The 27,348-nt window shown below is 37.9% G+C and overlaps 1 protein-coding gene across 2 annotated transcripts in view; it reads right to left on the reverse strand.

The window, feature by feature from the left end:
• Nucleotides 1–27,348, reverse strand: part of CNTNAP5 (contactin associated protein family member 5) — an 881,675-nt gene that overhangs the window by 149,507 nt on the left and 704,820 nt on the right. For both annotated transcript variants that reach the window (XM_065881152.1, XM_065881151.1), the window contains exon 14: nt 9,814–9,970. In XM_065881152.1, coding sequence (XP_065737224.1) covers nt 9,814–9,970 — 157 coding nt within the window. The remainder of the gene's footprint in view (nt 1–9,813; nt 9,971–27,348) is intronic.

Consider the following 27,348-nt stretch of genomic DNA (forward strand, 5'->3'; position numbering starts at 1 on the left):
TCAAAGAGACTATCATTTCACCCCAGATTCAGGGAGGCCAGTTCTGAACTGACTCCCTTGCGGTCTGTATAAAATCCTAAGTCCCTTCAACAATTTGGCCACATTCATCAAAATAGAAAAGTGGATGATTTAACAATTCTAAGCCAGAAATCTATGCGATAGAAATAATAACTTTAAAAATGAAAATAAAGTATGTCAAGACTCAAAAATGTTCATTGCAATATTTTTTTCTAATACTAAAACATCATTTAAAAATAAAATGTTTAGGGCTTCCCTGGTGGCACAGTGGTTGAGAGTCCACCTGCCGATGCAGGGGACACGGGTTCGTGCCCCGGTCTGGGAAGATCCCACATGCCATGGAGCGGCTGGGCCCGTGAGCCATGGCCGCTGAGCCTAAGCGTCTGGAGCCTGTGCTCTGCAATGGGAGAGGTCACAACAGTGAGAGGCCCACATACCACAAAAAAATAAATAAATAAAGTAAAAATAAAATGTTTATTATTTTATGATAAACTGTAAGTTATGATACAACTCACTTTTCAGCCACTAAAATGGACAGGAGGCATTCATGTTTATGCTTATTTAATGATGCCAAGTCAAAGCTCTTCAAGACATAGTTCATGTAGAAAAACAAGCTGCAGATAACACATTTAATACAATCTCACATTTCATAAAAACTGAATGAACTTTCATATTAATAAATATGGTATGTGCATAGGAAGTTATTTATATGTAGATGTGCCCTACATGCCCCACTATTATTTCTAGGTATAAAATTTTACATGTTGGGTGGAAGTAAGAGGATACGAAGTGATAGTGAGGAAGGAGCTTCCTTTTAATTTAATATTTCTGCAATATTTGAATTTTTTATAATAATAATAGGACATATTTATTTTGTAATAAAAAACTCCTTAATTTTAAAAGTCAGGATAAATTATTCTCCTTGGGCATTGCTAAATATAGATACCTCAGTCAGATGAATCAGAACTGAGAGCTGTAAGCAAACTTAAAGAGCAGACAAAAAGGTAAGCAGCTCCTCTAATTTGGTCCTGAGTAAGAACTACTATTAGGTGAGTAATACTACTTAGTGGCAAGTAGGCACATTAAAATAGAAGCCAAAGTCTCATTGCATTCTTAAGTCAAATGATAATATTTTTGGTATACAATTGCTGAAATCAAAATGTTGTATAAAATATACTAAAGAAATGCAAATTTTTAATCTTGATATTGACTTTGAGTCCTATCTATTTCTGCTACTTACGATTTTGCAATTACCCAAAATGTGTAATGTGACTTTACAGACAACTTAGAGATAATAAAGTTGTACAGCTTGACAGGTAACTGAGGCAACTGAAGCCTCAGTCTATATTTGTGTTTCCTATAATCATAAAAAAAGAGTATTTCATAGCTATGTTTTGTCTTCTGGAACCAACAGGTCTTAAATTGCTTATTGGAAATTTTCCAAATAGACGAGAGGATGGTGGCTTCATTGAACAAAAAGCACAAAAACAGTCCTTAATGCTACCCTTGGTGAAGTATTAACTATTTTACTCCATCTAGACTTCTGTAAGATAATGATGTGATATGTTAGTTTTAAATGATCAACCCCTGGCTAGAAGTTGTGCTTTCCCATTTTTGTATTGTTCCTTTTTGCTTTTCCTTGAGTGTGTGATGCCTTCTATCATGTCCTATCAGATGTACCACAAAACACTCTATCTAAAAACAATCTGAGGAGCTTCCCTGGTGGTGCAATGGTTAGGAATCTGCCTGCCAACGCAGGGAACACGAGTTCGAGCCCTGCTCCGGGAAGATCCCACATGCCACAGAGCAATGAAGCCCGTGCACCACAACTACTGAGCCTGCGCTCTAGAGCCCACAGGCTACAGCTCCTGAGCCTGCACTCTAGAGCCTGGGAGCCACAACTACTGAGCCCACGTGCTGCAACTACTGAAGCCCGCACAACTAGACTCCATGCTCTGCAACAACAGAAGCCACCACAGTGAGAAGCCCGTGCACGGCAATGAAGAATAGCCCCCAATCGCTGCAACTAGAGAAAGTCTGCACGCAGAAACAAAGACCCAACACAGCCAAAATAAATAAACAAACAAACAAATAAATAAATAAAAATAAATAAAATAAAATAAAAACAATCCGAAACCCAGTCATGGGATTGTTAGTGTAAACCAGTCAGTATCAAGTTGCCCCAGGATATATACTTTAAGTGACAATTTAAGGAATAAAACAGCAGAACATACCTAGCAAGGGGAGGGCATATTTTCCTAGGAAGAGAGTATGGGGAGAAAGGAAAAAAAATCATTCATTCATTCACTCAGAAATTAATATATGAAGAACCTACTATTGCCAAGCATATTCTTTCCAACCCAAGGCTCTGGCTCTGACTACATTGCTAGATGCATGTGGAATTCGGGGACTGAGTGAGTAAAAATCCAGATAAACCCTTCCTAATCTCTACATGGAATAGCTCATAAATAACATTCATGAATAAATAATTGCCACCAGGGCTTCCCTGGTGGCGCAGTGGTTGAGAGTCCACCTGCTGATGCAGGGGACACGGGTTCGTGCCCCCGTCCGGGAAGATCCCACATGCCGCGGAGTGGCTGGGCCCATGAGCGGCTGGGCTGAGCCTGCGCGTCTTGAGCCTGTGCTCTGCAACAGGAAAGGCCACACCAGTGAGAGGCCCACGTACTGACAAAAAAAAAAAAAATTGCCACCGGTTGAGATTGTACAATATAATATTTTTTAAATAAGAGATAGAGCCTTTCTTTTCTTTCAGGATTCAGAATCCCTGCCCCATTTAGGACTACCAAGTCTGAAGCATCCTCACTGCACTAAGGGTGGAGATCCCAGAGGTGGAGATTTTGGGGAAATCAAAGGATGCCTGAGAGAGCAAAGAATATCCTATGTGAGGAAACAGCAAAACCCTAAACTCTTGGATGTAACCAGCATCTTCTTCCTAAAGGCAATTGTCTCATTAAGTCTCCAGGGAAAGGAATGAAGGGCCCTTGTGAAGGTCAAGGTCCTGGGGCTGGCTTAGACACATTTTTACAAACAGAACAGCTCAAGACAAATGTTTAAAAAGATAACTTTGGGAGCAGCGTGATCACTTCTAGCTACACTTTGATTAGCTGGGAGAAAATCAACCTGCAGCAAAAAGTTGAGGTTAAATTTTGAGTAAATATTTCTGGGGAGATAATAAAAGGTGGGTAACAGCCAACAATGCAGCAAATATCAGTTAATTCTAGAATCACCATGGCCCAATGTACCAAAAGACAGAGAGGTAAAAATATATTTAACAGGAGTCATTCACCCATCTTTCACTCATGGCTTAGCACCATTTATTAAACAATTTCTCTGTGGCAGAGAAGTAGATTCTAGGGCTAAAGAGTAGTTTGAAGCTCCAGGATTCCACATGCTGAGCAAAAAAAGAAATCTCTTAAATATCCTGCTTAAAAAAAAAAAAAAAAAAAAACAAGAACAATAAGTTTCCTTTTTTGGATGATCAGATAACCAGAATTTAAACTTTATACCATTTCCTCCTTCTGTTCTGTGCCATGTCGCTTCATACAAGGGTGAAGTAAGGGCAAGAGGCAAAGAACAGAGTTAATAAAACTCACATAAAAATGTCTATACTTGCTTATGAATAAGTAAAAGAATGTCCTGCTGTTAGAAAAGAGAGCTTCACCTTAGCTCTACCTGGTTGTCTGGATGAGAAAACTTTTCATCCGGGCCATGGGCCATCACGAAGAGGCACACCTTGGACCATCTCTCTGGCTTCTCCTCACCACCCAACCATCCTTTTTAGCCCTCTACCACCATCCTTTGTGTCCCATTTTGTACCCCTCTACCCAGATGACTGTTGTTCCACCCCTCACACAACACAACCCTCTCCTGTGTGATCCCCAGGCTTGGAGCTGTCGCCAGTTTCCTTTCTTGTTCTCAGCAGCCCATCCATCTGACGTGGTTAAATCAGAGAACACCTGATTGGGGGGATGTCTATAGGCTTAAACATTATGTTGAAGAGAAGTTCCTTTGCAAACAATCATTTACTGTGAGATTGTTATTCATGACAAGTTTTCTCATTTGTCTTTTTTATTTTTCTTCCTGTTTAGTTCTTTAGCTGGGATGGAAACCCCAGGAGAAGTCAGCTCCATAGTACACCTGATCCACGTCTCCCTGAGGCTTATCTTTAGTATTCTAAGAAGGAATTGTGCCTTGGGTGTTCCTTGAATTACTTCTTTTTCCTTCTTCCACCCACCTCCACTTCTGAGCTGCCTTACTTTCACCCATTACCCACAACATACTCATTTTCCCCATTTACTTGGGCCTCACTGAAATATATGACAGCAGGTGATTCAGTTACAGAGGTTAATTAAAACAGAATAAAATATTACCAATTACCAGAGTCTTGGAAGATAGCTGAGGCTCTCAGAGCACCCTGACTTAGCAGAAAGCAACATGCACAGTGCAGTGATATGATCTGAGATGCCCTGGGAGGGGTCTCTTTGGCATCCTCACCAGCTGCCATAACCCAAAATGCCAACTTAGCATCTAGTTGGATGTAGTCAGCAGGGCATCCTTGGATTCAGCTGGAATTCCAACTCTACCCCCTTAGTCATGTGACCTTATCCAAGCCACTTAGCATCTCATAGCCTCAGTTTCCTTTTCTGGGGAAAGGAGTTAATAAAACCAACCTCAGGGGTTGTTGGGATAATGATATGAGATATAGTATATACAATACTAAGAACACTTCAGCATACGGTACTTAACTTTTTTTCCCATTTTTTTCATTTTGTAATTTAATTTTACTTTTTTTCATGATTAACTTTAAAAATTTATTGGAGTATAGTTGATTTACAATGTTGTGTTAGTTTGAGTTGTAAAGCAAAGTGATTCAGATATATATATGAGTATACATATATTCTTCTTTAGATTCTTTTCCATTATAGGTTATTACAGAGTATTGAGTAGAGTTCCCTGTACTATACAGTAAGTCCTTGTTGATTATCTATTTTATGTATAGTAGTGTGTATATGTTAATCCCAGACTCCCAATTTATTCCTGCCCACCACCTTTCCCCTTTGGTGACCATGAGTTTGTTTATATCAGCCCATATCAGTATTCTGACTAGCTTTACCAAGAGCAGAAACTTAAGGGAAGTTTATAAGGTAAATATGTTTGAGCTTTCTTAGAAGCACCCGGATACCAAAAGGGGCATGCTTGTCTGAAACAAAAGTTTGAAATGTATGGAAAGCCAGCTGGACCACATGTTATCTAAGAATCAGGTTGAAAGAATGTTAAAGAACATGACCATTTCATAGTAGTGCCAGCTTTTGTGCTTTACCTTTCTGTAGTAAATAATAGAATTGGATATTTAAATAATGAATGCATTTCCACAAGGCTCTGCTGTGTTTCACTCTGAAAGTATGTTCTATGTCCACAACCCCTGTTACAGACAAAGCAAAGCTCTCTCATTGTTATTTCACATACAAGAAGCTTTGTGATCTGGATTTGACCTTCTTCCCTGCCTACATCTCCTATAAGTTCCCCACATGAAAACTGTGCAGAAACCATACCAAGATACTTATATTTTGGGGAAGTAGTGATTTTTATATTATTTCACATTTCCATGTCTGAATACATGGCAGCACCTACCTGTACTACACTAACTTTAGCTCACTTCTTCTGATCCCTCAGAAATTAACTACACTTTTCCTTGAAATCGAACTATCCCAGCCCATGGGCACCCCAGGTTGACAGAGAAGCACATGTGTGCTTCTGTCTATAACCGAAGTCATCACACTGTTACATTTACTGCTAAATAACTAGCCTTTTCTTTTCCACTGTCCTGCGAGTTCCTCAAGGGCAGGGATTGTAATGCCCTTGACTTTCTCTGCACAGCAGACTGCCTGACTGCACAGAGTAGGCACTCATTAGACATGTGATATATGAGTAAATGTCAGCTGGAATAGTACGTACAGTTGCCTCTATAATAAGTTATTTTCCAGAATCGTTTATGACAGGTTATGACTTGTCCTAAAACAGTGAAATCTAGAAGAGTTAAATCTGAATCTGCTCCCTCATGAGAATGATAAAAGGAAATTCCTGATCTCACCTGGATTGGTAAAGTGAATCAGAAAACTGATTTTAGGCTTGTATAGAATTTAGTAGATAGCAGTTTACTATATTCCAACTCCTAGGAAACATTGTCACACCAGTCATACACTGAAATGTTCTTAGTATTTTATACACTATACCCTGTATAATATATATATGAGAGATTCAACAGCCATGGTAAAGTGGGCATCTTTACAAAGGGAAGTTCAGATCATTTCTCTTGATCCTTCATAGGTTGATTGTTGAACAAAACCTACATCTAAAATTAAATAAAAGGTTGCTGGCCACAGAAAGTGGCACATGATGAGGCTTTTCCCCTGTCTCTAAAGGAAGAGGAAAGGCTTATGAAATATGCAATAACCCATGTTGGAAGAGGTATGACAGCCCCAGAGTTGAGGAAAAGTTTCTCTGAGCACAACCTCAATGATGAAGTCAATAGGAGGGGTTCAAAAGTTAGTGAACGAGTAAGAAGGTCAAAGGAGGGAGAGGCTGGAATCAGAGTAGAAGAGACGATCAGTGGGAAGTCTTGGAGAAGAGAGAGTAGCAGCATTTCAATATGATGGTCTAATTTTCCACTTTTAAGTGATGTTATATGATTCTCCAGCCCTGCTCCTCAGTGTTCCTTAAATTAAGCCCAGGCATGGTCATTTGAACTCTAGGAAGGGAAGGCACTGAGGCATAATTAGGTATGGAAAGAGTTTCATCAAAGGAAAGGAAACAGTGAGCAAAGATCAAGAATTCAGCCAACAAGCAAGTGAGAATTGAAGGCACTTAGGAGAAATACTTCCCCTTCTCAATAACTCTTTATAGTCTACCCCCCATACCAACTTCTCTGATGATACAGAATAAAATGAACATGTTTCCATGTAAGTCTATAAATCTATACATTTCTAATGTCAGCATAGTGAAGGGAAATTAAAGAAATCAAAAACTGAGCAAATCTAAGCTGCTGGTTGCAGAGGATTTTGACTATGTTTTCCTGGCCATACAACCATTTAGCCTTTCCACACATCTCTCAAGCTTGTAGGTGCCATTTTGGGATCCTTCCTCCTCCTCAAAGGTCTGCTGCATTCATCTATTCAGCTAACTACCATCATCTTCTACTCTACAAAGAGTAGGTCTTCAGGGATATAATGTTAAAAAAGACACAGTCTCCAAACAGAACAAGAGTTATTTTTGGTTTGTAGGCCTCCAAGATGTGATAGAGGGCTCTGCAGGGTAGAGTGGGCGCGTACAGAATGGAGAAGTCCAGTCAACTGCATCTGATTTGACCGCTGTGAAGATTGCGATGTTAGGAGAAAGGACCTGAGGTAGAAGATAGCTGGGCCCCTGGGCTGAGCAGTTGGGAAGTTTGTCAAACAGAGTAAATTGGGGCTCTGTTTTCCCTAACACTCCAAGGACAAAGTTAATGACAGGAGCTGAGCTCTGCTGGAGTAAAGAGATAGGAGGGCCACATCTATCACTCCTGAGGTCAAGGAGACCTCCCTGACAGCACATGTGCAGGGAGGCTTCTCTGGGGTCAAAAAGGGAGGGGGCGCCATCCCATAGCAAGTGTTGTCAAAGCTCCCAAAGGCCTCCATGCTGGAATCCATCTTGGCAAAAAGATGTGCATGCATATTGGGAAGGGCCCTAAGACAGGTCGGATGTGGGAAAAGAAGCAAAATAATTGGCCAGAGGAGAACAAAGACCCGGAAAAACTGCCTCTACATAAATGACTTAAGCACGTTGTTACTGTGGTCCTCCTCATTAGAGAGAAGGCCCACACCCTTTCTCCCGGGGTGTGTATTCCTGTTTTGCTTCTGTCTAAATAAACTGCTTCCCTGTGTGCTCTCCCACATGTTGTGCTGTGTTTCTAAGAATAAACTTTGTACCTGTTTCTGCAGTTTTTGCCTCCTTGAAACAGTCTTGCTTTCAAATGAGGGAAAGAGCCAGGGCAATTTTGTTCCCAGTCTCTACCCCCTGGTGGACTGGTGGCTAGGATTCCTAGTTTTCACCCAGGCTACTCAGGTTCAGTTCCTAGGCAGGGAACTAAGATCCTGCTTCAAGACTGCTCACTGCTGTCTCTCTGAGACCAGACTCAGGTCACATGACTTGTGGGCCAAGCAGCCCTACAACATTCTGAAGCTGTGGTCCATTTAGTGTAACCTGATGGAACCACATTCTTGGTCTTTTCCTCACTGAACTGAGGTTTCAAGTGGACCTAAAATTTTATTTGAAACATTCCTGCTGTTATCAATTTAAACAGTGAAGGGAAAGTACTTAAAAGCCATTTGCACTAGGTTGAGAGCAGGTTAACAGAGGAATTCTTAACTATACTTGAGCAGCATTTGATGAAGCAAGTACAATTATAAAGCCAAAACCAAAGAATGTCTTAAATTCAGTCAAAACCAAAGTGGGTTTGGAAATGTTCTGTGCATAGTTTCATAATCAGTACAGTAAAAAAAATAAGCAGTTGACCTGGAGGGCAAAGGAAAACTACATGTGATGGCCATGAGAACTAAAACTAAACTTTATCTACAAAAGTAACTTGCTGTGGGGGAGGAAGAGAGAGTCTGGTCTCAGCTATACCTGAATTCAAATTCTGGATATGCCTCTTAATAGACCTGTGCGACCTTGAGAAAAGTACTTAACCTCTCTGTAATCTACATTCCTCTACCTTAAGATGCAAAAGTGAGAAAATTATGAAAGATTAATAGGTTTGTTTTTGCTGTCAAATTTATGTTTACCAAAGGAGAAAGGGGAGGGGAGGGATAAATTAGGAGAGTTCAAATTAACATATGCACACTACTATATATAAAATAGACAATCAGCTAGGACCTATTGTAGAGCACAGGGAACTCTACTCAATATTCTATAATAACCTAAATGGGAAAAGAACCTGAAAAACAATAGATATATGTATATGTATAACTGCATCACTTTGTTGTACACCTGAAAGTAACACAACATTGTAAACAAGTATACTCCAATATAAAATGTTTTAAAAATCATAAAAAAGGACCTACTGTATAACACAGGAAATATATGATCATCACAAGATATATGCTTATAGATTATTACAAGATATATGCTCAATATCTTGTAATAATCTATAAGGGAAAAGAAACTGAATATATATATCACTGTGCTATACACCTGAAACTAACATATTGTAAATCAACTATGCTTCAATAAAAAATAATACAAAAAAAGAATTAATAGATTGTTATGAGGATTAAATAGGTGTTTAATAAATAGAAATTTTCTTTTCTCTATTTTTAGTGGCAATAATAGGGCAGGCCAGTGACTGGATCATCAGTGGGACAATGGGAGAATAAAGAAACAGTCTGTATAATTACACATCCCTATCTCCCACACCTTCTCCCAAAGCCTATATTCTACACATTACAGAAATGCTGACTAAATCACAAAGCTAAATATTACATTTCATTCTCCTGTTGAAAATGGAATGTTCAGAATATAAAGGGGTGATGGTGTGGCAACATGCTTTGTGTTACAAACTTCAGCAATAGCCCTGAAAGTACGAGGACTAGAAATTTCCAAAGTTAAAGCAATCACCGTTATTCAGGAGCCCTAGTTCATATTGAATCTCTCATCCATTCTCTTTTATCTTAGGGGACATTTTATGCATCCCTTCGTGGGCATCCTCCATGAGTGCAGAGGGTTCAGGACGCCCATTACCATTCGTCCTTGTCAGCGTCACAATTGCAAAAGTGTCGAATGTCCAGGCAGCTCTCGTCTAGGCCACAGTCACACTGCTGAACTCCGGGAGGGGCGCCTCCCCAGTAGGGGTGTCTTTCATTGGACCGTCCGATCCACCAGGTCAATGGGGTTCCATCTGAAAGACAAGATGCTTCACAAGTCAGAGTGGAGCAAGCCTGAAATAGCACAGAGGATGTCACAGAAACTGAGATGAAAATGTCTCAAAGGATATATATACATTGTACGTATGTATGCACATATATATATATACATATGTGCATACATACGTACAATGTATATATATCCCTCCCTCCCTCCCTTCTTTCCTTCCTCTTTTCCCTTCTGTTCTTTCTCCTTCGCTTCTGTTATCTCTCCTTTCTTTCTTTCCTTTTTTCTTTCTTTCTTCCTTCCTTCCTTCCTTTCTTTTTCCTTCTTTCTTTTTCTTTCTTCCTTCCTCCCTCCCTTCCTTCCTTTCTTTTATTTCTCTCTCTCTATCTCTCTCTCTCTATATATACACACATAAAGAGATATCTATATACATGTGCTCATATAAACAACACTTTCATGAAAAGCATTTCTATAATAGGATATTTATTAATCACAATGTTTAGACTCAGGGTCACAAGCTCAAATGCTAACCAAATCAGGCAGGCATCACAATTGAGTAAACTGGGCTAGACCTTAGACAAAAAATATTGAATATATAGATACAAAAATTAATTTCCTTTTAAAACTACAAAAGGATAAATAGTAGCATGAGGGCCAATATTAGTCCGACTTTAGTCCTCAGTTTCTGGTAGACTGTGGGGAGGGGTGGACACGAAGGTGAGGGGGAGAGTGTTGGCTCAGAGGACAGGGTGGCCCTGTCTTACCTCACACTGATTTTTGTCATGACAAAGATTAACGCCAGGGTTACCATATCTTTTGAATTTTTTAAAGAGAAGTCACAATATTTGAAGTTCAAAAATTTGGACAAAAGAAATATTATGAAGGTCAATACTGCATAGGCCAATGAAATCCCTCTGTATGTCATATTTAACCCATACAAAGCTAGGATGCAACCTCTAATCTCTGGTTTATGTAGTTAACAGAAAACTATTTTTGAGTCTTGTCCTTGTCAATTTTCAATTTTTTTTTCTTTGCAAAGTTTAGTTTAGTAAAATCTGTTGAAGTTATCTTGTATAATTGGGAATATTTAAGTAGATAAAAATTATTATACAGAAGATGATAAGATATCCAAAACAACAGATGTAGGCAGAGATAGAGGTGTTATACACCCTTAGGCTGAATGGGGTTCGGCCTAGTTCCTCTTTGGAAACCACTGGTCTGTTTCTGTTTGGCATACAACAGGCACTTAATATGCGTTTAATTTTTAAAAATGAAAGAAATAGTTATTGAGAGCCATTTTTCATGATTTATCATTTTAAAATAGAATAGTAACTTTTGTCTGAGGATGGCACTAGGTTGGTATTCTTCCTAGTCAAGATTTGATTTCATATACAACTCCTGATGTACAAACATATAATTTACAAATTATTCATGTATACAAATAGCAACAACTTTCTCTGAATTGCATTCATTACTAACATCCTTATGGAAGTCACTGAGGCAAGTAGGAAGAGAATGACAATCTGGGTTTTCCAAGAACCTGTAAGTAATGAGAAGAAGATAAAACAAATACTAAGAAACACAAAAGTATCTTAGGGGTGCTGAGTCAGGGGGCAGACAGCCTGAAGGACTATACTCACCCCAAAATACTACTCTTCACACTGTCTAAAATGTTTCAAGTCCCTTTGTTAGCTTTTAAGTTAGAATCCCAGTTAGAGATGTCTGTTAACTAGTATCTTCTTTTTAAAGAATAATTCTAAACGGTACAAATACATTTAACCTATTTCCAAACAGCTCTAAATCATTGGATACTAGTTCAAATGAATTGCTTTCTTTCTAACCACTAGTTCAGATAAGCCATACTCAAGTGGCATAGAGGTCTGGTGGGCTTACTTAGAACAAAAAGCACGTTCAGGACTGAGGTAAGCTTAGGTGGATCGTCCCAGTGTGTGAGTCCAGGTAACACAAGGGTAAAACATAGTGTGTTCAGATGTTTGCTAATGTTGGCTTTGGGCACAAGATATGGGAAGAAATCTCTCCACTTCTCCCTCCTGGCACTTCTCAGACCTCTCCTCCATAATCAAGAATCCTGATCACATGGTGAAATTCAATGTCATCATGAATTATTTTTGTTTATATGCAGAATCAAAGTTGTGATCTTATTAATAGCATTATTATCAATGGTCTCAAATTCTGAAAAACCAATTTGTGTACACTCTGGTGCAAATGTTGCCTTCTAGTAGTTTTACCAATTCTTACTTGGTGCCTTAAATCCCTAGAAGTGCCCCTAGCCGCTCAACACTTTGTTTTCTTTCAAATCTACCAGTGCCTTGTGTCACTGAGGCTTGGGATCCCCTCCTCATGTCTGACAATTAGTATAAAAGTTGCAAACTGTTTTGACTGATTGAATATCAATGAGCAAGAAGAAAAAAAATGAAATATAGAGAATAAAGAAGAAACACACACATATATTTGAGAGCAGGAGGGTTACAGCAGAATTTTCCTCTTAGATGTCCCAGGTTTGTGATTATTCCCCCACAGAGTATGAGCTGGAACATAACAAATGAAGAAACTGACAATCAAAAAGGGTGACTGATTTGTTTTCATTCATGACTCTAATGATGTAGTCAGGAAGAGAATCGGCACCCTTTCTCCAAATTTTGGTCACTGGAGAAATTGGATTTCCTGCATGTGTTATAATGGGCTCATGGGAGTAGTAAATATCCCCGCCCCACTGATGTCTTTGTCTTGCTACTTGCTTTCCCCGCTGGAACGCGGACTGAAATGATGGCATGTCAGCTCAGTCTAGAGCTTAAGAGGCATGCATGTTTCCACTGCTCCTGGGAGCACCTCTGACACCACGGAAGAACACAATCCAGATGGTCACAGCCTCTTCTGGTGGACCTCAGGATGTGGCACACAGAGCACAGCCATCCTGCCTGACGCTCAGACCTGTGAGCATGAGAAAAAGTCCTGAACACTGTATGCCGCTGAGCCGTGGCAGCTGGCAGTATAGCATTATTGTGGCAATCGCTGATAAAACACAAAGCAAATATCAACCACATACAAAAATTCGGTAGGGATTCTAAGGAAGTAAATCACGGTGATTAAGGACAGCCCTGCTTTCAACTGCAGTTTGGTAGGAAACATAAATAAAGAGACATCAGTGAATGAGGAAAATAAAGAGAAACACCAATTCTGTTTGGCTCAACTAATTATCTATCTTTTGGCCCATAAATGTAAGCAGTTAGAGCCGACATTTTAGCAGTCCCTTAGGAAGACCCTTCGTTACTCCTGCATATCCCTTTACTTGAACCCAATCTGTGTTCACTCTGAGTCTGTCCCAACTCAAGTCCCAATTATTGGCAGGGTAACCCGGACTCTCACACCACCTTTGTCCCCTTCAGATATGGTGCTTGGATCTTCCTGAAATTTAGAGAGCAGTTTCCCCAGTACTCACGGTCCTGGCTTAGCTCTTCCTGGCTCAATGCTCCCACCCATGTATTCCTTTAGAAATTCTGCATAGAACTTTGGAGAAACTATTCCCATGGCTGATCATTGACTGTGACCTGTCACAGCCTCCACATCTAGGTGACGCAAGATTCAAAGCCATATATATATATATATGTGTACACACACATACATACATACATACACACATATGTATATATAGGATTTATAAAACCTATACATGCATACATATATGTATATGTATGATTTATAAAACTGTGATTAAATGAAATGATATAATTATGAGTGTATATTATATTATATATATATATATATATATATATATATATAATCATTCCATTCAATTATTGCTTGATTCTATGCTGTGTGAAGGTCACAGGGAGATATCCTAGCTATACAAATTTTAATAGACTATCACTGCCCCAAGGGAGTTCATAACATTTAAGGAAGAAGGACATACACACAGCTAAAAGAAATGTAAGTCAGAATGAGATTAGGGTCAAAATACAGAAGTGAATAAAATGCTAGGAAAGTCCAGAAGAAGAAGCTATGAATTTTGTCCAAGATTCCTGAGAAATGGTTTATGGAAATGATTTTAATTTCATGGAAATGGTGACATTTGACTGGAGGCTTTGTGTTGAGAAGGACTTCAGCAAATGGTGCCACCAGGGAAAAGGGTGTAAGTAAGAGGCACAAGGAAAAGGGATCCGATTTTCACTACAGCATCGTTAGGAAGCAACAGTTTGAAATAATAAGATTTTTGCACATTCTAAAGATCTTATCTCATTGACTGTAGTTAAGTATTTTGAGCTTAAAAATAAGAGGAAGGAGCCACCAAAGTTGTAAGGACAAATAATTACAGATGACTGCACCCAAATGTTTCATTCTATGATCAAAACACAAATCATTAAGATGCTGGTTTAGGAAAGAAAATTCTGGAAACCAAAGAAAGTATTTTACATTCTCTTTCTTTCTAAATAGAATGTAATTTCTAAGGAAAGGTTTAGACAACAATAAAAACAACCTCTTCCATATCACAAAATAATGTTAGACATTCATCAAAGTCAATCTTGGTCTGACTGCATGCTGATTAGGATCATTAAATCAGAACATATGTCTAATAGCGTGATTAAGAGCTAGTCAGTGACATTAGGAATTAACATTTTTATAATGTTGTTCAACATTCTCTTCTCCCTGCCTATTTAACTGAAGTGAGCCCAAAAAGGAGGGGGTTGCATAAAAGATTAATGATACCACCTCTCAAAACAAATGATAAAAATCACTTTGATGAGGTCATTTCAACCTGTACTGAACAAACCTCACTAGAATGTACCACAGGGATCCTTCATGGTTAGGCAAAGAGGTAGACAAAATGATTAACTTAAATGATTCTATTTGCATTGTTTTAATTTTTTGTAGGATAATATAATAATAATTTGCATTTTGATAGTATATTTTATTGGAAGAGCTGCAATGAAGAATCCTAGCAAGGTTAAATGACTTGTTCAAAGTCACACAGTCGCTGAAGGCAAATCTGGACTCAAGGATCTGGGTCCCTGAAGCCCTCATGTCCTGAACACCCACCTTCCCAATGACTCACAGACTTTCTGACATTTTAATGTGCCAAAAACATATAGACATAATGTGAGCCTTGCAGGGAAAAATGACCAGCTAGAAAAATGACAATTATTATAAATTTGTGGGAACTGATAATACTAAATGAACACTGTAGTATGGGAATAAGACCTTTAGTTTATTCCACAATTTCTCTGAGAGGACAGACTTGAAAGCAGTAGTTTCCAGATGTGGGGTGACAAGAATGGAGGGGTATTCCTGTAACCACATCAAACTAATGTGAGAAGAAAGAAACCTTCATTGTGTTAAGACCCATGGACTCGGAGTGGGGCTTATTTATTACCATAGTATACCTATAGTATAGTTAACCTATACTGATTAATATAGTAAACAATTAATGAATGGGAAACAAATTTAGAAAAGTAAAATACCTAATGTCTACACACAATCAGGGAAATACCTAATGTCTACACACAATCAGAGAAATAGAGAATTGCAATCAATCTGTGCATTAAGGCTCATGTGTCTGTTTTTAACTAGGAATCCTAATTTTTAAAAAATCCAGCATTTATTGAGCATTTAAAATATCAGGAAGTTATATGCACTTTTTATACCCTAGTTTGATCAATCTCCACAACAACACTATGAGGTAAATACTTTTATCTCATTTTACAGATGAAGATACATTACTTGCCCAAGGTCACTCGGCTAGTCAATGACAGACCCATGCCAAAGCACAGTGATCGCTGTAGGTGATTACAATAGACTCAACAGTGAAATCCCTGCCCCCACTGTTGTTCCATCCCCTAAAAGGTATTCTTACAGCAGGAAACAGGGACTTCTAAAGTCTAATTCAGATGATTTATCTCTCTGATTAAAATCCTCCAGTATTCTATGTCTGTGGGTCTACTTCTGTTTTGTAAATAAGTTCATCTGTATCATTTTTTAGATTCCACATATAAGCGATATCATATATTTGTCTTTCTCTGTCTGGCTTACTTCACTTAGTATGACAATCTCTAGGTCCAACCTTGCTGCTACAAACGGCATATTTCATTCTTTTTTATGACTGAGTAATATTCCATTGTATATATATACCACATCTTCTTTATCCATTCATCTGTCCGTGGACATTTAGGTTGTTTCCATGTCTTGGGTATTGTGAACAGTGCTGCTATCAACATAGTGGTGCATGTATCTTTTTGAATTATAGTTTTCTCCAGATATATGCACAGGAGTGGGATTGCTGGACCATATGGTAATTCTATTTTTAGTATTTTAAGGAACCTCCATACTGGTTACCAAGGTGGGGGGTGGTGGAGGGATAAATTAGGAGTTTGGGATTAACATATATACACTCCTCTGTATAAAACAAAGAACAAGAACCTGCTGTATAGCACAGGAAACTATACTCAACATTTTTTAATAACCAATAAGGGAAAAGAATATGAAGAGTATATATAACTGAATCACTTTGCTATACACCTGAAACTAACACAACATTGTAAATCAACTATACTTCAATTTTTAAAAAGTCCTCCGATATTCGCTCAATACAAGAATAAAACCCAGCGTCTTCCTGTGGCCCCTAAGGCCCCATACATCTGGTTCCTGCACTTTTCAGCCTTACTTCCTCCCTGGCTCCAGCTGTACTGGCTGTGCCTCAGGCCCGCACAGATGCTCTTCTGGGTTTACTGTCTCTGCCTAAATCCAACTTCTCATGGGTTTTTACAGTGCCTGATTGTCTTGTATCATTGGATCTTGAAATTAAAGCTCACCTCTTCCCCATTGACCTTATTTACAATACTCCAAAGTCACTCCGTTATTTTCTTAGGAATACTTAGAACCACCTGAAATCATACTTTGTTTGTTTGTTGCTGTTTGTTTTCTTAACATGGTCCTCATTTGTCATTAGAGTTGGAGAAAGGGCGTTTAAGTCTTCTTCATGACTATATCCCCAGCATGTAGAATGTTCCTGGTTTGTGCTAAGAATTAAATTCTTCTTTGGTGAATCAACAAGTGACTAAATGCCAAGAAAAAGAAACATCAGCACAGAAGGATTTCACACAGATGACATTTAAAAAATTGTTTCAGGAACGTATATGGTTATGCGGCCTTTAGTCTTTATAGAGGTATATTCATAGTTGGCATTTTAGGCCATCATTGAAGACATCAAACATTTTTTTTTGTCACTTTAGTGATAAGCCCAGAGAATGACACCCATCAAGGCTTCGAACAAGTGCTTACTATAAACGTGGCATAGAATGAGATCACCGTACATAAAGGTGTCCCCGTACCACTTCATTTGTGTATTTAACAAAATGACAAAGTATCTGGACCAGACACTTGCCTGGTTAGAGTATAAAAAACAGAATAAATATAAACCCTGCCATTTGGACCCTTACAATGTAGTAAATGAGAAAAAAAAGTTAAATATTACCTTTAACTCAAGTTAGAATAAAATAAATTTGAGGTAGAATTTTAAACAACATGTAGAAAGTCAAGAGGAAAAAAAGGCTAAAGTTTAGTGAAGAGTACAGTTCTGGAGAAAACTCCAAATTCATCCCTTTTTTGAATATACCTTCCTTTTCTGTTTTCCAGCCAGTGGAAGAAAGTTGGATTTTCATACCATTAGACTCAAAACAAGGTTCACATAAGTTATGTCATTCAACCCTCCTAACAGCTTTGTGAAGTTTTTCATTTTTATTTTACAGATAAATTGAAGCTAATGAAGGATAAGTTTCTCAAGATCACACAGATAGGAAAACTTGAATGTAGATCTTGTGGGTCCAAACCCCAAAATAATATTTTTATTGTATCTTATGAAATCTAGTCCTGTGATAAATAGAAACAGGATGGTATTTATTCTCAGAAATTGGTCTTGAGTTGAAATTATGAATATGCATCAAATAATTATTTTATTGGCAAAAGCACAGGGCCTTACTCAGTATGCATTCCCAATATCTTGGGAATATTTCAAACTGTATTATCTCCCCAATTATATTGGTCTATTTATTATTTACCTAAGAATCAATCAAACAAAAATACCTGCAAACACAAATGTTCCAATGATTACCATTGTTTCTAAGACTTATTTGCCTGAACTCCTATAACTTTGCTTAACAGATACCTAAGGAAGTGATAGGCCATCATATAATAAGGAACCTATTGAAATTTCCCTCTAGAAATCTTGGATCAGTGTTTCTCAAAATGTTGTTTCTGTCTGACTTTAATCAAAATAATCTGGCGTTTTTGTAAGAGCATGAGATCACAGCATCTTTTCCCAGACACGCAGTGAGTGAAGCTTCAAATTCTCCATTTCTATCATACAAAGTGATGCTGAAATGTTGCACACTAAAATTTTAGAATCACTGGTTAGAAGGTTCAAACCTTATTCAAAAATGTTCAAATACTCCCTTTTATTTTTGAAAAATTCTTATTCAATGATACTGCAGATTGCTAAGTACGAATAAGCTTAGTTTCAGATTTAATTTCATTATCAAAACATGTGCATTAGATTATATTCATTTCTGCTAAAGAAAGATATCATGATAGGAGAAGATGAATAAAATACATAACAAAGATTAAGTTTAACTTGTAACTGAGGAAAAGGTCACTGAAATTTTTATGAACTAATTTCTTCTGTTTTGTCTTGGTCTAATAGAAAAATGGTAGTGTGCATTTGATGCTGCTAATCGTCTCATGAATTCCCTAGAAGTTTCCCCAAGAGAACCATCTCCATTTATCCTTCTTTCTCTACCCACCCCACAAAGAAGTATCTCCCAAAGTTATCCATCCTTCTCTAACCCACATCCCCAACCCACTGCAGTTTATTTTCTTTAGCAAACTCTGTTTCATATTTTGGAAAGATTAGGGAGGGCCAGTTCAAGTTCTCTTAATTTTCTTCTACTCTGACTCAAAAAAGAAAGAAAAAAATGTTACCCTCTCCCACTTCTTGTGTCAAATGTCTCCCATGCTCACTTTTCATCTGTTTTGATGGGAAGATGATGAACTTTGTCCTCTATCCATCCTATTCCTCTCTGTGTCTACTCATTGGTCTCTCCACTCATCCATCCTCTTGTTTTTACCAGAATCCTTCCCACTCACAACCTTTTGGTGGGCCTGGCCCTTGGCGATATGAAATATTTTTCTTTGTCCTTTATAGATATTTCATCTGTTACTTATGCACAAATGTCTAAAAAGTCTAGATTCTCCAGTCCTGCATTCTTTCCTGGGTTGTCTGGTGGACACATTAGTATTTTCCAATACTTCCTCACAAAGCATGAAGAATATTTATCACTCATTATCCTATGAGTATGTACATAAAATAGGCACACAGAGGTGTTCACACATCCATATTCCCCAATAGCTCCTAATCTTTCATGAAAAAAAGGCACTCAATAAATCAATAACTGTGTTAAATAAAGTGAGAAAGGAGTAAATGTTGCATTGCCAATCAAAATGCCATTGTGATAATTCAGGTTGATAAACCACCTCTAAGCATTTGTTACCATTTGCCAAGGCGACAACTAACCCACTATGGCTTATAGCATGAGACTTTAAACCATATTGTAAATTCTTCCTGACGATGGCATATTTTGTGGGATTTTTTGTGTGAAAAACATGTAACAGAGGGTGAGAATGCTTATGTAAGACACTCCTACTGTTTAATCAACTAATACAGATTCCATGTAAATTGCAGAAAGTTAGAAATAAACACATACACCCTGCCATGCCCTTTCTTGCCTGAATCTTCTTTTTAATTTCTTCTTTCCTCTTCTCTCTGGTTCTCCTTTTCCTTTTTTTTTTCTTTTTCATTCTCTGTCTGTCTCTCTCTCTCCCCCCCCCACTCTTACTCTTTCTCTCTCTCCCCTCTTTCCATCTTCCTTCCCTTTTTCCCTCTCTTCTCTCACTTATGTCCCTCTCTCCCTTCCCCCAATTGTTTTCACTTCTCTCGTTCCTTCTTTTTTTCTCCATCTTTTTTCTTTGATCCACCTCCAACAATAACTCTCTATTTCTTCTTTTTTAAACACATAAACACAATCACAGATACAAGAAGAATTGATCACAATTCTGTCCATGACATTCTATCACTGACGGTTGGTAGACATTACCTGGTTATGTTAAAAAAAAAAAAAAAAAAAAAAAGATAAGAAGAGAAGAAAAATGAAAGACCTAGCTGGAATGCTTTACATAAATATCTACATGAATCAAGCTTTTCCAAATTATAATAGGTGAGCAAATTCATCCAAGAGATCATGAAGGAGACGAAGTGATCTTGCTTTGCACAGTGTTAATGAACAAACAACAAACCCCTATTTATTTATTGCTGTACTTGAAACATAACTGATGGCTGTAAGTCTCATATTCTTTAGAGGTCTGAACAAGGCACAGACAGAAAGTTGATGGAGCTCACAGATCATATTCATTAGGAAGCTTTGGAAACAGTGCAAGGCAGCAGCATAAGAAGAATGGGCACGGAGCAGCTTGTGTGATGAATAAAATATGAAGAACTTCGCAATTACACAGACCAGAGAGAAGTGGCCAGAGGATCATCAGCATAATGATAGTAATAAAAATAGGAGTTCATGCCTGTATCTCCTATTTCACATCCCCAAATCTGAATAATATTTATTAACCACTCTCCTGTTTATGGTTATTTGCAGGGTACATAACAAAAAATAAAGCGAGGCTATGAGTTTCCTGCCTTCAAGAATTTTGTTGTTGTTGTTGTTCCATGAGTGCCCACAAAGGTCATTTAATTATTCTGAAAGATATTCTACAATCAAAAAATATATGAAAGTGGGAATTTTGGTTTCCGAACAGGAATATGCCATTTAAAAGAGTGCTTTATATTTTATTTTATTTTTTTTTATTTTTATTTATTTATTTTTTGTGATATGCAGGCCTCTCACTGTTATGGCTTCTTCCGGGCTGGAGCACAGGCTCCAGATGCACAGGCTCAGTGGCCATGGCTCACGGGCCCAGCCGCTCCATGGTATGTGGGATCTTCCCGGACCGGGGCACGAACCCATGTCCCCTGCATCGGCAGGCAGACTCTCAACCACTGCGCCACCAGGGAAGCCCCTGCTTTACATTTTAAACATTAGATAAAATGACCGGTTGAAAACATTGATTAACCATTTGTGTCCATACAAAGTAATTTTCTAAATTAAAAAAGTGAAAAAATATTAATTAGTGTTTACGTAGGACTTACAGTGTACCAGATGCTATGTTTCCTCATCATAAAAGGTAGAAAGCAAGCAATATTACAAGAGGTTGGCAGTGATCTACCTAAGGGCAGGGATGATTAGTAATCATTATACACCCAGCAAATACTAGACACAGTAATTTTTTAAATAACAACTGAATATATATGTGTATGTGTATGTATATATTACACATATATATCATACATACATGTTTGTAGATATATATATATCTGTACACACACGTACACACACAATGTCTACTGCCTTATCCTATGTAAAAGATATTACAGTATAAACACTCTTAAAGGTAATTCCAATACAATTCCCCCAAAGATGAATTATTTTACCTAAGATTTGAGACAGGAACATTATCAAGAAATGTGTAGCTATATTGCTCCCAGTCAGGCATATATTTTATCAGATAACATGATGTGGGGCTTCATTCTGCAAAAGTCACTTTGTTGCTATCACAAGGAAAAGCTAAGTGATTGGACTAGAACATGATATACTATATCTAGACTCAACTCCAATGCTGGCAAACCTATTCCTTGTCTCCTCTCAGGATATACCGTTAACAGAGGCCTCCTTCTAGGATCTCAGTCAATAGGAACAAGTCAGTTAAGGGGCCTTTCAGTTGACAGAGACAGCTAATGCATTGTTGGCTGCTCTTCAAAGTCTAGAATCACATTAGAGAAACGAGCATATTACCAAGGGGGGGAAGGTTCTTCCGAGGGTTAACAGGTTTCTAGGACCAATTTAAGCAAGACCTAAGATCCAGGACTCATTTCTGGTTCTACAGAATTTATTCCAAAATAGAGGATATTATTGTATCCTAAGTGTCTCTGATTATTCTGGAATTGTGAAGAGCAACTATCATATTTCATCAAATGCCAGTTGCTATATATAAGTTGGGTCATTGTTTTATGCACCACTAAAAATGAAAATTGACTACGAGTTCAACTAAAATATGACATTAATTGTAAAATTCATTCCAATTTCAGAGATACTAAAAACGTAAAAAGAATGTTGGTTTCAATTATTTTTACATATATATAGTCAAGCTTCCCATGACTCATTTCATCTGCAATTAATCCTCTTTTTTATCTAGTCAGGAAAATTGATAAGTATCTATTTGTGTTTGTTGTACATATAACAAGGATAAAGAATGTCTCCAACAGGAAACAATAACAGCAAATCCATCAGGATTCTAATAGTTTTTGTATGAATAATAACCACTGTTTAGCTTAAAATAGACATTTAATACCAGTATTTTATAAAAATATTTAAACACTAGGGTTCTCAAACAAGAAACGCATAATATATGTGGTGATTTCAAAAGAGGGTATATATGTGGAGGCCAAAAAAAAAAAAAAAAAAAGGTAAAAATGAACTTATCTACAAAACAGAAATAGAGTCACAGACATAGAAAACAAACGTATGGTTATGAGGGGAAAGGTGGGGGGATAAATTGGGAGACTGAGATTAACATACACACACTACTATATATAAAATAGATAACTAATAAGGACCTACTGTCTAGCACAGGGAACTGTACTCAATACTCTGTAATGGCGTATATGGGAAAAGAATCTAAAAAGGAGTGGATATATGTATATGTATAACTGATTCACTTTGCCGTACATCTGAAAATAACACAACATTGCAAACCAACTATACTTCAATATTAATGTAAAAAAATAAAGCATATAAAAATATTAAATAAAAGAAAAACAGGGTCTGAAAAATCTCTGACAGTCCCTTCCTTTAAATCTAAGTGGGCTTGTGACTACTGAAACCAAGAAAGCAGGAAAAAAGTGACACCAGGTAACTTGGCAGGCAAGGTCCTAAAAAGCCATGTCCAGTAGTTGCTGGACTGTGATTTCATGAGAGACTCTTGTTGAGTACATCGTGACAGCCTAAAATACTCGCATGCTTTCTGTATACCAAAGAAGTGAGGAACCCATGCAGGAGTCTGAGGATGCCTTTCTATTAGGATAGACAACAGGATAACAGAAAGTAGCTGTTGAAAATTGGATTATAAATTATCATTTAGTTCAGTTGAAAAATTAGATTATAAAGAACCATTGAAATCTTTTTGGGAGTTACCAGATTCCCCAAATATCAGTCAGAAGATTCAAAAGGACTTAGAATCATCTTAAAGTTTTTAATTTAATATTTCTATGCCTTAAATTTTACTACGTTTAGAATTTCCGTGATAAAAAAAATAAGTATAAGTAAAATTCTGTATTCTAAAAAATAGTACTTTGGGGGAAGGAGCAATATTATTTATATGTATTCATTTCTCTGATTTCAGATGGTTTTCAAAAAGCACATAATCAATAAATCCAAAATAAAATATAGATCAGAACTGTCTTCATAAGAACAGAAAATGAAATGATGGAAATAAATTATTTTATTTTAAATTCTACTCAATACTCTCTACTGACCTATTTGGGGAAAGAATCTAAAAAAGAGTGGATAGATGTATATGTATAACTGATTCACTTTACTGTACACCTGAAACTAACACAACACACACAACTAAAACAACATTGTAAATCAACTATACTTCAACAAAAATTAAGAAAAAAATCTGTTTTGGTGGTAAAAGTGAAAAGAAAGATACTGTCAGTTTTACATTTTTTTTCTTTTCTTTTTTTTTTTTTTTTTTTTGGCTGTGTGGATTTTCTTTGCTTTCTCTAGTTGCAGTGAGTGGGGGCTATTCTTCATTGTGGTGTGCGGACTTCTCATTGTGGTGGCTTCTCTTATTGAAGAGCACGGGCTCCAGGTGCGCAGGCTTCAGTGGCTGCAGCATGTGGGCTCAACAGTTGTGGCACACTGGCTTAGTTGCTCCACGGCATGTGGGATCCTCCCGGACCAGGGCTCGAACCCGTGTCCCTTGCATTAGCAGGTGGATTCTTAATGACTGCACCACCAGGAAAGTCCCAGTTTTATATTTCTTACTCACAAAAAGAAGAAATCCAATTCTCAAGGGAGGTAAACAGTTTTTTGAACATTGAATTTTGAAAGTAAGTTTTCATATGAGATCCTTTATGGGAAGACACAAACGAATCTACTGGAAAATGTCCTCAATAACACACCTACCAAAAAGGGAATACACTGAATTTCACATGGAAAAATTTCTTGAAGGACTTTACATGAAGGAATTTCTTAGAGGTCCTGTGGAAAAAGCTAAGGAACTAATGTTGATAAATTCATATATTACCATCAAGTATGAGCCTTTAAACGAATGGCTTGATTGAAAGAGTGAAAGGGGCTTTGGGTTAGTGCTTGATAGAAGACACTTGGAGGATATACTCTCTGATAAGGGCCCGTAGTGTGTGATGTTGCTTTGAATTCAGCCCAGATGCTTTAGAGGAGAGACGAGATGATGACACCACCATCTATCCTGTGTACCCAAGCTGGGAAAGGGAGGGAGGGAGAGAGCTGGATTTTCAGCTGTTTCCACACCCTGCTTCCCCATGCACATTACTCTCCACATGATTGGAGCATAACAGGCTCTCAGAAAAAAAGTAACTGATGATGACAGGTGTAATTGTTGTTAGCTCTCTGTAACCGGTATAGGCTGGATTGTGTCCCCACAAATTCCTATGTTGAAATGCCAACTCTGAATGCCTCTGGATGTCCTTGTATTTGGAGGCAAGGTCTTTCAAGATGTGATGAACTTAACATGAGGTTGTTAGGGTGGGGCTCCAATCCAATGTGACCTGGGTCATATAAGGTCTCTTCCTCTGAAGAGACACAGGGTGTATGTGTGCACAGCAGGAAGACCACGTGGGGGCACAGAAGGAAGACCACGTTGGGGGCACAGCAGGAAGGTGGGCGCCTGCATGCCAAGAGGAATGAAAAAGCAACCCTCCCTCTACCTTCATCTTGGACTTCTAGTCTTGAGAAGTGTGAGAGAATTCATTTCTTCTTCTAAACCATGCAATCTGCAGTATTTTGACACTACAAACACAATCAGTACCATTTACGATTCCCCTCTAAATTTTGAGAGTACTGGGCTTTAAAATCCCTGACACATTGAGGGAAAACTCTAATGACCCTGAATGACCAAGGGTTGGGGGGTGGTATTCATGAAAGGAAATAGGGCAAGACAAATTCAGTTTGTCAGTTTGTTTTCTGTAAAGCTGCTAACTTTGATGCCTTCTGTGGGTTTTGCTGTGGCTTTTGTTTGGTTTGTCTGTCTGTTTCCAGCACTTTTCATCTGATTCTTACAGATAAAGCAAGTGGACACAGGTCCTTCTGGCAATTCCAGCTACTGAGATCTGCCCTCCACCCAGTGTGAATAGAAAATTGGGCAGAGCAAAAGTAATTGTTGAAATACACTTTTTTTCTTCTATCTGTTGAACAGGATTTGCTATCTTCACACATCAAGAGGTATATTAGCATTGGGAAAAGTTGGGAACGGAAGCAGACAAATGTTCCACAGAGGGTGGAACAGCATTATTTATGTTGGTAGAGAAGAAAACGATTTTTGCCATCTTAAAATATATCAAAGAAGAAAAGAAAAGAAGGTTTCAGAAACTACATTCTCAATATGATCTGGTAAAATATAAACTTAACCACTTGCCTTCCAAGAAATTTAGCATTCTATTATCAAACCTAAAGGGATATAGGCACCAAAACGATATATTGTGTCATTTGGGGGAAAAAAGGGTACAATGAATATATGTTGCTACAGCAAATTAAAGTTGTCATTTTAATTTCTGAATATTTTTGTGTTTTGTATTTTTAAAGTTCCCAGCAAGGTTTGTTCAGGGAAAATGAAATTCCTGGCTCTACCTTTTCTCTCTATGTCCTATGATCTGGTCTCTACAACAAGTAGCTCTAAAAGTAGTAGAGTCTCCTGAAAATTTGAAATAAATTTTTAAAATTTATCTTCTGAGTCTTTTAAAAATTTGGTGTTGAAAAAAAAAAAAAGTCGTTCTCTGAAATACTATCAGCTGCTAAGTTATTCCTGGTGTCATCAATTACACTGTAAACTGATCAGAGCAGAAGGAGAGCTGGGAGAAACAGCCAGATGTGACTCCACAGCTTCTACTGGGGAAATGGGAACACATGTTTTCAGAAAATATTCAAAGAAGGAAACCACTAGATTTTTCAACAGCTTGAGTGACAATATTTAGCATTGAGTTAAAATGCTTCAGATACACAGTCTGATCACAACTCATAAATTAATCAACAGAAGACATCCGGGAAGCACAATGGCACTTCTCCCAGAAGGAGTGAAGCCCAGGTTTGGGGACTGGTCTCAGATGTGGGGTCAACAGGAGACTCAAGTCACCCTGGGATCACGGAGGGACAGTGGCAACTCTAGATTCACAGATAATCCAAATCCGGCTTTGAGTTAAGGACCTCACTACCATCTCTTCTCCACGGGCTATGAGGTATCCACAATTTCTCATTCATCCCTGAGAGAAACTCACTCCTCTGAGAGGTCACCTTTTCTTTATTTCTCCATGACTCTCCTAAAAGAAATCACGTGTTTCAGGCAAAGAAAACTCCAAACAGTCTCCCACCAAAATTCTGACTTCTGAGCCTTTGTTTCAAAGACCAAGCACATTTTTTTCCTATGAAAATGTCAGCCATTAGCTCTCCTAAACTCTTGGCAAAAGTGTCAAGTAAGACAAACTTTCTAGCGGAACATTGGCAGTATTTTTAAAGTTTCACAAGTCTAAAGCTCTTTTATTTTTTTTTAATTTTTTAAAAAAATTTTGGGGCTTCCCTGGTGGCGCAGTGGTTGAGAGTCCGCCTGCCGATTCAGGAGACACGGGTTCGTGCCCCAGTCCCGAAAGATCCCACGTGCTGCGGAGCGGCTAGGCCCATGAGCCATGGACGCTGAGCCTGTGCATCCCGAACCTGTGCTCCACAACGGGAGACGCCACAACAGTGAGAGGTCCGCGTACCGCAAAAAAAAAAAAAAAAAAAAAAAAAAAATTCTAAAACGTGTAATTGATTTACAATGTTGCATTTAATTTCTGCTGTACAGCAAAGTGACTCAGTTATACATATATATTCTTTTTCATATTCTTTTCCATTATGGTTTATCACAGGATATTGAATATAGTTATCTGTGCTATACAGTACGACCTTGTTTATCCATCTTATATATACTAGTTTGTAT

The sequence above is a fragment of the Phocoena phocoena genome, chromosome 7, assembly GCF_963924675.1.
Source record: "Phocoena phocoena chromosome 7, mPhoPho1.1, whole genome shotgun sequence".
NCBI classification, from domain to species: domain Eukaryota; kingdom Metazoa; phylum Chordata; class Mammalia; order Artiodactyla; family Phocoenidae; genus Phocoena; species Phocoena phocoena.